The 12898-nt window shown below is 35.0% G+C and overlaps 2 protein-coding genes across 4 annotated transcripts; both read right to left on the bottom strand.

Moving 5' to 3' along the window:
• Window positions 1–9689, bottom strand: LOC148761435 (uncharacterized). 3 transcript variants are annotated; one of them, XM_088807887.1, is made up of 14 exons: window positions 8403–9689; window positions 7297–7368; window positions 7041–7170; window positions 6867–6948; window positions 6705–6765; window positions 6130–6328; window positions 5464–5722; window positions 5266–5337; window positions 5052–5139; window positions 4878–4959; window positions 4708–4762; window positions 2215–4581; window positions 1109–1179; window positions 854–1004 (listed from the first exon to the last, which is right to left on the bottom strand). In XM_088807887.1, the coding sequence occupies exon 1, from the start codon at window positions 9571–9573 to the stop codon at window positions 8419–8421; it is 1155 nt and encodes a 384-aa protein (XP_088664013.1). In that variant the 5' UTR covers window positions 9574–9689; the 3' UTR covers window positions 854–1004; window positions 1109–1179; window positions 2215–4581; window positions 4708–4762; window positions 4878–4959; window positions 5052–5139; window positions 5266–5337; window positions 5464–5722; window positions 6130–6328; window positions 6705–6765; window positions 6867–6948; window positions 7041–7170; window positions 7297–7368; window positions 8403–8418. The 3 variants fall into 3 exon arrangements, 1 of the variants encoding a protein (XP_088664013.1); XR_016027351.1 differs by lacking the exons at window positions 6130–6328; window positions 6705–6765; window positions 6867–6948; ... (1 more) ...; window positions 7297–7368; window positions 8403–9689 and adding exons at window positions 1–380; window positions 511–571 and having other exon boundaries at window positions 853–1004; window positions 5464–5831; XR_016027352.1 differs by lacking the exons at window positions 4878–4959; window positions 5052–5139; window positions 5266–5337; ... (5 more) ...; window positions 7297–7368; window positions 8403–9689 and adding exons at window positions 1–380; window positions 511–571 and having other exon boundaries at window positions 853–1004; window positions 2215–4577; window positions 4708–4869.
• A 159-nt stretch (window positions 9690–9848) lies between these two features.
• LOC108662708 (putative disease resistance protein RGA1) lies at window positions 9849–12240 on the bottom strand. Its single transcript, XM_088808245.1, has 2 exons — window positions 9978–12240; window positions 9849–9931 (listed from the first exon to the last, which is right to left on the bottom strand). The coding sequence occupies exons 1-2, from the start codon at window positions 12238–12240 to the stop codon at window positions 9849–9851; spliced, it is 2346 nt and encodes a 781-aa protein (XP_088664371.1).
• Between the last annotated feature and the right edge of the window lie 658 nt (window positions 12241–12898).

Genomic DNA, 12898 nt, shown 5'->3' with positions numbered 1-12898 from the left:
TTACGTGGTTCGGCTTAATAACCTACATCCACGGTCGAAGGTAAAAGAGATTTTACTATGATGCAGGAGGTTACAATAGTTGCAGCACCCAAACGTAGCAAATATTAAATCCCATAATAGTATCCTAAAAGTCTTTTCCACATCTACATTATGAAAGAACCTTTGTGGTTAGGTCTCCTTGACAGTTTGGGTTAATTAAGTAAAGGCCTAAAGACTAGAATTGAAGCCACTGCTCAAAGACCTCCAAGAATGGCCAAGATGGAACTTTGACATTGATTTTGAAAGAAGCAAAGGGGTTTTCCAACCAGCTCAGCTCTCCAGGCAGTTCTCCCAATCACTCGAGCCACTACTTAGCAATTGTTGGTTGACTCCATTCATAGCTAACTAGTCAAAAAACCCATTGTTATGAAGAAGCATTGAGGATAAAGATATGCAAAAAAGTAAGAACAAAAACTAAAGAAACTTTAACCTATAGAATCATGTATGCAATAGACAATGCTTTGAGAATACCTGCATTTCATAAATGGCCGGAAGGGAGTTGGCAGGCAAGTCATTGGCATCTTTTCTTTTTCTATGGAAAAGAAAAATCTTAAATGTTAGAACAATGCAAAAATATTGAGGATTCTATACAAAGCACATTCCTCATATATAACATAGCAATAAATGAAAAGCCAATTAACCTTGAATTCAAGATCACTAGACCAAGGCTCACTTCTTGAGAAAAGAAGGTGAAAGAGTTGCATGTTATGCAGTCATTTTACTTAAAAAGAAACCAAAGGTCAAGCTGTTCAATTATTTTCATCAGCTAGTCTTTATTGAATTTGAACACTCAAAGCAAAATTTAACTCTCACATAGAATTGCCATCAAACTGTAACATAGATAGTGATGAGACTGTTGAGAGTAAAGCCTCCGATCCACCGATTCTAGTACTCTACTTCACAATGGCATCGGCATGTTGAAATCCGTATGTTCTCTCTCAAACTATCAGAAAAAGTCCATAATCCTAATAAAGACATGCAAAAAGAAGTATGAAGTTAGGTGTTAATAGATTCCTTATAGAAAGCATATGACATTGGTAAGACAAACCGAATAAGTGGTAAATTTTACCAATAGAAATTCTCTTGGTTTCAATTTAACAACTGTTTGCTCTGGAAGGAAATTAGCAAGATGAAATCATCCTGCTTCAAACAATGAAAACATGTCATCGTCCTGTCATAAACACATGGAAAAAAAGAAAGAAATAATGTTCACATATTCCTTACAAAAGCAAGTGCCTATAAAATCTCAGCTTATTCCACTAGTGTTTCAAATTAAATTTTGGTTTTGCTTCTGGAAGATATGACACAAACATCCAATGTTGCCTCATTGTATAAGAGATGATTTTGCATTGATCAATGCATAAAGACAGGGGAAAGGAAACAACTGACAATAATCAGTCCATAACTCCATTTTATGGTTATGTTTTTGTTTTTTGTTTTTTGAAAACATTTTATTTTATTGATATTATCAGATCAAAAGTCTATGATCTAAACAGTTAAAGAATCTTTTTGGCATTCTAACTCTTCTGATAAGATAACTGAACAATTACATCAACATTGCACAAAAAGCTTTTGACAACCTTTTACAGAAAACCCAAACTTTTGGTCATCCTAAACAATTATCCTCCAAACACAGATTAACATCATTGAAAAAGATGAAAAGAGACATTTAGATATAACAAAGTGAAAAATCAAAATAATTTGATAACTTGAGTACATTCATACTGCTGTAATTTTTTTAAATTCGTCTATATAAGAGTACAAAATTTAATGCTTTGACTATAAATATGCTTTCTGCACAAGGGTTCCAGCTAGAGCTAGTGAGATCCTAATTCTTAGGATTATAATTGAAGAATGAGAGATTGAAACAAGGAAAAAGTTCCCAATTGCAATGAAACACTAGCAAAGTTTTGACATCAAGTTTTGGTCACATTTCATATTAGTAATATTTAACTTAACAAAAATAAAATTCAAAGTAAGAAAAGAAAAAAGAAATCAATATTATTAGTCCACTTAGAAAGAAGTAGCAGAGTCTGGATTAAATCCACTTGTGCATAGTCGACTTGGATTACATGCATACAACAAATTACGTATCATCCAAATCCAGCAAGAAACAAAAAGAATTATCTAGTAAAGGGAGAAAATATAAATAGAAGTGAAGAAAAATATGGTTACCTATATAAATATTGTATGATCACCATTGAATCTGTCGCCCATCAATTATAATAGAAGGGATGCAAGCAATGCGAGGCCACAGGATTCCAGTCTCCTTTTCACATCTTTTTGACAACTGGGGACATTCATTGATTGACAATACTTGTAACGAGGCAAGACCATCCATCTTTTCTGGCAAGTCTTGTAATTCAGGGCACTTACAAATCTTAAGTGTTTTGAAAGAAGTGATCATGTCAGCTATGGGATATAGCAATTTCCCCAAACTAGGGCAATTTTGAACATCCAATACTTCTAAAGTGGTGAAGCAATGCCTCATTCCCCAGGTGCTTAAATTAGGGCACCCCCGAATTAGACGTGCTTTGAGAGAATGTGTGGAAGAACTCAGCTTAGGACAATATTGAACCATCAATCGTTCTAAAGAGGTGAGGCTTTGCATCCCTTCTTGCAAGTACGGTGATTGAAGGTACTCGCATATATAAAGGTCTTTGAAGGAAGTGAGATTGAGTATTTAGTCTGGCAAAGCCCTCAAATTATGGCAATAAACATATAATTCTTCTAAAGATGTAAGCCGAGATGTCGCTTCTGGCATCTAATGTAATTGAAAGCACTCCCAAATTCGAAGTGTTTAAAGAGAAGTGAGATTGAGCATCCAGTCAAACAAAGCCCTCAGATTAGGGCAATTGTTTATGGACAATTCTTTTAAAGAGGTAAGCTGATGCGTCCCTTCTGGCGTGTATTGTAATTCAAGGCACTTCTGAATTTGAAGTTTTGTAAGGGAAGTGAGATTGAGTATCCAGTCTGGCAAAGCCCTCAAATTAGGACAGTTCTCTATGAACAATACTTCTAAAGAGATAAGCTGATGCGTCCCTTTTAATACTATTAAAATGGAAAATTTTAATGCTTTGCTATAAACATGCTATCTACACAAGGGTTCCATCAAGAGCTAGTGAGATCCTGAATGCTTCAAATTTAGGATTACAATTAGAGAATGAGAGATTGAAACGAGGCAAAAGTTCACTATTGCAGTGAAATACTGGCAGAGTTTGGATATCAAGTTTTGGTCACATTTCATATTAGTAATATTTAACTGAACAAAAATAAAATTCAAAGTAAGAAAGGAAAAAAGAAATCAATATTGTTAGTCCACTTAGAAAGAAGTAGCAGAGAATGGATTAAATCCACTTTTGCATAGTCAACTTGGATTCCATGCATACAACGAATTACGTATCATCCAAATCCAGCAAGAAAACAAGAAGAATTATCAAGTAAAGGGAGAAAATATAAATAGAGGTGAAGAAACATGTGGTTACCTATATTGTATGATCATCATTGAATCTGTCACCCATCAATTGTAATAGAACGGATGCGGGCAATGCGAGGCCACAAGATTTCGGTCTTCTTTGCACATCTTTCTGACAACTGGGGACATTCACTGATTGACAATACTTGTAAAGAGGTAAGGCCATCCATCCTTTCTGGCAAGTCTTGTAATTTAGGGCACTTACAAATCTTAAGTGTTTTGAGGGAAGTGATCTTGTAAGGCATGCGATTCAGTAAATCCTTCAGATTAGGGCAATTTTGAACATTCAATTCTTCTAAAGTGGAAAAGCCATGCCTCGTTCTCTAGAAGCTTAAATCAGAGCACCCCCGAATTAGAAGTGCTTTGAGAGAATATGTGGAAGAAATCAGATTAGGGTAATATTCAACCATCAATCGTTCTAAAGAGGTGAGGCTATGCATCCCTTCTTGCAAGTACGGTGAATAAAGGCACTCACATATATAAAGGTCTTTGAGGGAACTGAGATTGAGTATCCAGTCTGGCAAAGCCTTAAATTATGGTAGTAAACATAAAATTCTTGTACAGATGTAAGCCGAGGCATCCCTTCTGGCATGTACTGTAATTCAAGGCACTTCTAAATTTCAAGTGTTTTAGGGGAAGTGAGATTGAGTATCCAGTCTGGCAAAGCCCTCAGATCAAGATAATTGCCTAAGGACAATGCTTTTAAGGCAGTAGCAATTCTAATTTAAGGCAGTATGGCAGTATGGCAGTAGGAACTCTTCTGGCAGAACTTCTAAATTCTTGATGTCTTTCAGACTTAGACCCCCCAAAAGTCTTCTCCATATGTACATTATGAAAGAACCTTTGTATTTAAGTCTTCTTTAACAGTTTGGGTTAAATAAGTAAATGCCTAAAGAATAGAATTGAAGCCAATGCTCAAACACCTCCAAGAATGGCCAAGATAGAACCATTCACATTGATTTTGAAAGAAGCAAAGGGGTTTTCCAACCAGCTTAGCTCTCCAGGCACTTCTCCCAACCACTCAAGCCACTACTTAGCAAGCATTGGTTGACTCCATTCACAGCTAACTAGTCAAAAAAACCATTGTTATAAAGAAACATTGAGGATAAAGATATGCCAAAAAATATGAACAAAAACTAAAGAAACTTCAACATATAGAATCATGTATGCAATAGATAATGCTTTGAGAATACCTGCATTTAAAAAATGGCTGAAAGGGAGTTGGCGGGCAAGTCATTGGCATCTCTTCTTTTAATATGGAAAATGAAAATCTTAAATGTTAGAGCAATGCAAAAATATTGAGGGTTCTATACATGGCACATTCCTCATATATAATATAGCAGTAAATGAAAAGCCAATTAACCTTGAATTCAAGATCGTTAGATCAAGGCTCACTTCTTGATAAGAGAAGGTGAAAGAGTTGCATGTTGTGTAGTCTTTGTTACCTAAAGAGGAAACTAGAGGTCAAGCTGTTGAATTATTTTCATCTGTTAGCCTTTATTGAATTTAAATACTCAAAGCAAAATTTAACTCTCACATAGATAGTGATGATGCTGTTGAGAGTAAAATTTAACTATACTTCACAATGGCATTGGCAAGTTGAAATCTGTATGTTCTTTCTCAAACTATCAAGAAAAGTCCATAATCCCAATAAAGACATGCAAAAAGAAGTATGAAGTTAGGTGTTAATGGATTCCTTATAGAAAGCAAATGAAATTAGTAAGACAAACTGAATAAGTGGTAAATTATACCAATAGATATTTCTCTTGGTTTGAATTCAACAACTGTCTGCTCTGGAAGGAAATTAGCAAGATGAAATCGTCCTGCTTCAAACAATGAAAAAATGTCATCATCCCATTATAAACACAAACAAAAAAGAAAGAACTGATGTTAATATATTCTTTACAATAGCAAGTGCCTACATCAAGTAGAAGAGGCAGAAACATTACCTATAGCAATATCTCCTCATCGCGACAAAGACAGCAGGAAATGTACAAGCAGACATTCACATTAGTTTCTCTTATTACTAGCTTCCAGCTCAGGAGTCTTGACTGGAGATAGGCCCTCTAACAAACTTGTAGCTGTAAATTTTCAGGGATACTCACTCTCACATCTCAGCTTATTTCACCAATGTTTCAATTACTTAGAATCTCTGTGATAGAAGTAATCTGTCTTGCGATCCTTTTCCATTTAATTTTGGTTTTGCTTCTGAAAATATACGACACAAACATCCAATGTTGCCTCATTGTATAAGAGATATTTTGCATTAATCAATGAATAAAAACAGGGGAATTGAAACAACTGACAATAATCTGTCCATAACTCCATTTTATACTTTTGTTAAACCATAGAAGTTAGGAATTGATATAACAAAATAAAAAATCAGAATAATTAGGTAACTTAAGTACGTTTATCTGTACAAGAGTATAAAATTTAATGCTTTCACAACAAGTATGCTATCTGTACAAATTATAGGCGAATCAGTGTACCAACTTGGATTACATGTATAAAACAAAGTATGAATCATTCAAATCCAAGAAGAAAAATAAAAAAAAAGAAGGAATTATCAGATAAAGGGAGAAAATATAAACAGAGGTGAAGAAAAATATGATTACCTATATTGAATGATCATCATTGAACTGTTGGCCATCAATATAAATAGTCAGGATGAGAGCAATGTGAGGCCACACTGGATTTCTGTCTCCTTTTTACATCTTTCTGACAACTGTGGACATTCTTTGATTGACAATTCTTTGACACTTTGCAGCACCCAAATGTAGCAAATAGCAAATCCCAGAACAGTATCCCAAAAGTCTTCTTCATAAACATTGGAAAGAACATTTGTAATTAGGTCCCCTTAATAGTTTGGGTTAATTGAGTAGAGGCCCACAGACTAGAATTGAAGCCATAGTTTAAAGACCTCCAAGAATGGCCAATATGGAACTATTGAAATTGATTTTAAAAGAAGCTAAGGGGTTTTCCAACCAGCTCAGCTCCAAACTATTCTCCCAGTCACTCAAGCCACTACTTGGCAAGTGTTGTTTGCCTTCATTCACAGATAACTAGTCTAAAAATTCATTGTTATAACCAAGCGTTGAAGAACAAGATATGCAAAAAATCAAGAACAAAAACTAAAGAAACTATAATATATAGTTATCACTTTTGCAATAGATATGCTTTGAGAATATACCTGCATTTCAAGAATGCCTTGAAAGGGAGTTGGTGAGCAAGTCATGAGACCTCTTATTTTTCTATGGAAAATGAAAATCTTATAACGATATAGCAGTGAAAAAATAATCAACATTCTATGCACAGTAAATTCTATAGAGCAATAAGTGATAAGCTAATTTACCTTAAATTCAAGATCATTAGACCAAGTCTCACTTTTTGGGAAGAAAAGGTGAAGGAGTTGCATGCTGTGCAATTGTTGTCATCTAAAAAGACACCAAAGGTCAAACTGTTAAATTATTTTCATGAGCTAGCCTTTATTGAATTCAAATACTCAAAAGTAAAATTTAACTCTCACATAGAATTGCCATCAAACTGTAACATAGATAGTGATGACACTGTTGAGAGAAAAGCTTCCAATCCATGGATTGTAGTACTCTTCTTCACAATGGCATTGGCAAGTTGAAATCAATTCGTACTCTCTCAATCTATCAGAAAAAGTCCATAATCTCAATAAAGACATGCAGAAAGAAGTAAGAAGTTGGGTGTTAATGGATTCCTTATAGAAAGTAAATGAAATTGGTAAAACAAACCAAATAAGTGGTAAATTTTACCAATAGAAATTTCTCTTGGTTTCAATTCAACAATAGTCTACTTTGGAAGGAAATTAGCAAGATGCAATCTTCCTGCTTCACACAATGAAAAAATGTCATCATCCCATTATAAACACGAAGAAAAAAAGAAAGAAATAATGTTAACATATTCCTTACAAAAGCAAGTGCCTATAAAATCTCAGCTTATTTCACCAGTGTTCACATTAAATTTTGGTTTTGCTTCAGTAAAGATATGACACAAACATCCAAGGTTGCCTCATTGTATAAGAGATGATTTTGCATTGATCAATGCATAAAAACAGGGGAAGTGAAACAACTGACAATAATATGTCCGTAACCCCATTTTATGCTTATGGTTTTTTTTTTTGGAAAAGTTTTGATTTTATTAATATTGTCAGATCAAAAGTCTATGATCTAATCAGTTAAATACTCTCTTTGGCATTCTAACTCTACTGATAAGATAACTGAACAATTACATCAACACTGCACAAAAAGCTTTTGACAACCTTTTACAAAAAACCCAAACTTTTGGTCAACCTAAACAATATCCTCCAAACACAGATTAACATCATTGAAATAGGTGAAAAGAGACATTTAGATATAAAAAAAAGTGAAAAATCAGAATAATTTGCTAACTGAGTACATTCATACTGCTATAATTTTTTTAAATTTGTCTATATAAGAGTATAAGATTTAATGCTTTGACTATAAATATGCTATCTGCACAAGGGTTCCATCAAGAGCTAGTGAGATCCTAAATGCTTCAAATTTAGGATTATAATTGAAGAATGAGAGATTGAAACAAGGAAAAAGTTCCCAATTGCCATGGCATACTGGCAGAGTTTTGACATCAAGTTTTGGTTACATTTCATATTAGTAATATTTAACTTAACAAAAAAAATTCAAAGTAAGAAAAGAAAAAAGAAATCAATATTGTTAGTCCACTTAGAAAGAAGTAGCAGAGAATGGATTAAATCCAATTTTTCATAGTTGACTTGGATTACATGCATGCAACAAATTAAGAATCATCCAAATCCAGGGGGAAAAAAAAAGATTATCAAGTAAAGGGAGAAAATATAAATAGAGGTGAAGAAAAATGTGATTACCTATACGGTATGATCATCATTGAATCTGTCGCCCATCGACTATAATAGATGGGATGCGAGCAATGCGAGGCCACAGGACTCCGGTATCCTTTTCACATCTTTTTGACAACCGAGGACATTCACTGATTGACAATACTTGTAAAGAGGTAAGGCCATCCATCCTTTGTGGCAAGTCTTGTAATTCAAGGCACTTACAAATCTTAAGTGTTTTGAGGGAAGTGATCATCTTAGCAATGCGATTCAGCAAATCCTCCAGATTAGGGCAATTTTGAACATTCAATTCTTCTAAAGTGGAAAACAGACGCCTCGATCTCCCGAAGCTTAAATTAGGGCACCCCCAAATTAGAAGTGCTTTGAGAGAATATGTGGAAGAACTCAGATTAGGGCAATGATGAACTATCAATCGTTCTAAAGAGGTGAGGCTTTGCATCCCTTCTTGCAAGTACGGTGATTGAAGGCACTCGCATATATAAAGGTCTTTGAGGGAAGTGAGATTGAGTATCCAGTCTGGCAAAGCCCTCAAATTATGGCAGTAAACAATTAATTCTTCTAAAGATGTAAGCCGAGGCGTCCCTTCTGGCATGTACTGTAATTCAAGGCACTCCCAAATTTCAAGTGTTTTAAGGGAAGTGAGATTGAGTATCCAGTCAGGTAAAGCCCTCATATTAGGGCAATTGCCTACGGACAATTTATTTAAAGAGGTAAGCTGATGCGTCCCTTCTGGCATGTACTGTAATTCAATGCACCCCCAAATTTCAAGTGTTTTAAGGGAAGTGAGATTGAGTATCCAATCCGGAAAAGCCCTCAGATTATGGCAATTTTTAACACACAAAACTTGTAAAGAGGTGAGGCAGCTCATCTTTTGCGGCAATAGCGATTCCAATATAGGGCAGTCGCTCAACCATAAGGACGTAAGAGAAGTGAGATTTTGTAGAAACTCTTCTAGCAGAACTTCTAAATCCTTAATGTCTGTAAGCATCAGACTCTTCAAATGGGAGAGAGGAAGGGTAGTTGAAGAATATGAATGACAAGCGCTCCCCGATGAAGATGATGCTTCTTCTAATGTCATGCTAGCCTCGGTCATCTTCATCATCTTCAATGTTTGTTGTAAAGGCCTTATGCTAGTATCATGCAACATCAAATCTTGATCGAGAGATGGAAACAGCGGCATGGAGGCTAAGTTTGGACACCTGAGGATATCTAACTCGGAAAGGCAAGGAAAGCAAGGCAGCTCAGCGATTGATCGTTGGTTCTCATTCTTTGTCTTCCACCATCCTTTGAGATTGGGACAGTCATGGATCAAAAGTTTCTTAAGGGACGGGAAGAATGGTTCTCTTGAAGTCGAGCAAGGCAAGGAAAAAGAATCTGCCACGTATTCTAAAGCATCTAACCGCGAAAGAGAAAGAGACCCTAGAGATGAAAGATGATCCAAGGGTGGCAGGTGTTTTAAAGCATTGGAACCGTAAAGAAAGAGAGACTTGAGAGATGAAAAATGATCCAAGGGTGGCAGGTCTCGACAATTCCAAAATCTGTATATATTAAGTTTGACTAAATTAGTCAATGAAGATAGCCAACTTGAAAACCTTGCTCCTCCATAACCGGATAGCTCCAGCCCTTTCAAATTCGGGTGTGGCCCAAGAATATTTAACAATGACTCATCCTTTTCACTAGCCACTGTTGTTGGAGAGAAAGATTCCCAAGATAAATGCAAAGACTGAAGCCGTTTCTTTTTCTTTAAATTTGCCTCCTTACATTCTAATTCCACATTCCTCACCTTTTCTAAGTGTTCAATTTTGAAGCTATTTCCAAGGTCTAGGTTACTCAACTCATTCAACGTGGCTGCAGTTGATAAATTGTCTTCAACACAGTTCACAACAAATCTGTCCAATCTTTGTAAGGAAGTCAATTCCCCTAACCCTTTTGGCAAGTACTTTAGTCGGTTGCAAGAATTAATATTGAGATATTCCAAACTAATCAATTGGCGTATATCCCTTGGTAACTTTTCCAGACTGCTGCAAGCATTGAGTAATAGAGTTTGCAAATGGTGCAATTTGACTATTGCATCTGGGAGCACTTTCATCCTTTGATTACTAGAAAGATCAAGGTATCTCAAATGCTTCAATTTACCAATTGAATCTGGTAAAATATTAATGTTCATCCAACTTAAATTCAACATACGTAAACAATTGAAGCTCGAAAAAGTTACATTTCGAATAAATAAGTCCGTGAAAATGTCTGCTCGGAAAAACATAGTCCTTATCACTTTTGTTTCTGATCCAGTCAAAACAACTTCTTTAGAATATTTTTCTAATGACACATGACGGACTCCTTTTGAAATTTCTTCTTTTTCATCTTTCATCCAATGAAAATATCGACCAGCAACTGATAATGCAAGATCATGAATAAGATCATGCATTTTACAATAGATGATATTCCCATATGCATCTTTCTCCTCCTCTTGAAAAAATGATCTTGACAGCAAATCATTAAAGTATTCATCACTAATATCTTGTATATTCTCATTTTTATTCTCTAATTGAATGTAACCTTGTGCTCGCCAAAAATGAATCAACTCATCTTTATATATCCTAGAGTCTTTTGAGAAAAGCGAACAAAAAGCAAAACATTGCTTTAAATTACTTGGTAGCTGAATATAACTCAATTTTAACACCGACAAAACATCATCATTATTCCAAAATTCATTTTCTTGGACAAACAACCAGTATTTTTCATCAGGCTTTTGTCTCATCAAACCTCCTAAACATTTAATAGAAAGAGGAACTCCTTTGCATTTTTGTGCAACAACGTTTCCAATTTGTCCAAGCTTTGGATCGATTTGACGTCCTTCAAATGCCACTTTCTCAAACAAATCCTGAGATTGTTCCTCATTGAGACCTTTTAAAAGGTAAGGACTGTGCACCCCCATAGTAGCTGCAACTTTGATGCTACGAGTTGTCACAATAATTTTACTTTCAGGAGCACCAAATACCATATACTGTGAAAATTCATTCCACTGTAAAATGTCTTCATTCCACACATCATCCAACACAAGTAAATATCTCTTCCCTTCTAACTTTTGTTCAATTCCATTTTGTACTTCATCTAGATTCCAGTCATCCACTTTGTGTTCTCCTAGACACTTCAAAATTTTTTTGAAAATTATAAGAACATTAAATTCTTCAGAAACACACACCCACGTCCTTTCGAAGGAATCTGCTACTTCTGCATCGTTATACACCAACCGGGCAAGCGAGGTCTTTCCTAAACCTCCAAACCCAACAATGGCAATAATATTGAAGATGCTGTCACCATGATTCTGCTCCTTCAACAATTCTATAATGTGCTCTTTATCTTCCTCTCTCCCTATTACTAATTCCGATCTCACCTTTGAGGCAGTCTCTCTGTCAGTATTCTTAGGTTTCTTATTCAGTTCTACAACTCTCACATTAAAATCAAACGTTTTAATCTCTCTTGCCACCACGTCCAGCCTCTCTTTAATCTCCTTAACTCTAGGACCCATCCTGAAGGATCGAAAGATCTTGCGTACCTGTCCCCGAGGACGCACCTTCTGGCGTAGGATCTCATAGTCGAATTCGTCCAGTAAGTCCTCTGCATCAGAGACGACATCTTCCAGTCGACTTATCCAGTTTTTCACGACAAGGTCGCTCGCCTGCTTCTCCTCAGCATCAAGAATGACGGCTTTTACGATGTCGAGAGTCTTTTGAAGCTTATCCAGTTCGCTTTTCTGGCAGAAAATCAAGCCAATCTCATGCCCAGCAAGCCACATCAACTTGGAAAAGATGTTACTGAGCGCCCCGTATAAAATTGATTCCGCCATGGATCTACAACTTGGTTGAAATGAATCTAAAGCAGATAACAGGGAAATGTAAGCAAACTGACGCGGTAGTGAAAGACTTAGTGGACTTCACCTGATAAGCATGTTTTAATAAATCAAAATAAGTTTTTGATAAATTAAATGTATATATATAATATTCTAAATAATGAAATAGATCTCTTTAGTTTTAATATAATTTTACCATTTATTCATTTATTTTTACCCTAGTCATTTTCTCTTTTTTAATTAATTATCATTTCACTTTTTTGTCATTTATTTCTCACTTAACTTTTAATATTTTTTAATATTAAGTAAAAAAATATTAAGAATATTTTTTAATATTTTTGGTAGGAATGTGCAATGCAAATTGCAAAGGTGTGTTCATAGTTAATCTTAGACTTGGAAATCTATCAACTGGAATATGTTTTTTCAAAAGATCAAGGCCAAAAATTGAAGAACCAAAAATGGGCTACCATTGCAATAATTTATATTTTTATTTGATTTTGCCTGCATGATATTTCTCTAATTCATTATTAATATTTTTAAATATTTATTTTAAAAACAATATACAATTAGTACATAAATATAAATACTTTTTCTTATTCAATTTCAAATTTTTAGTGGAAGACGAGAGCTCAAATCTTTTGCCTTAGGAAACTAC

The sequence above is a fragment of the Theobroma cacao genome, chromosome 7 (assembly GCF_053813885.1).
Source record: "Theobroma cacao isolate CCN51 chromosome 7, ASM5381388v1, whole genome shotgun sequence".
NCBI classification, from domain to species: Eukaryota; Viridiplantae; Streptophyta; class Magnoliopsida; order Malvales; family Malvaceae; genus Theobroma; species Theobroma cacao.
Note: the sequence above shows the minus strand (reverse complement) of the source record. Positions and strands in the feature narration are given on the sequence as shown.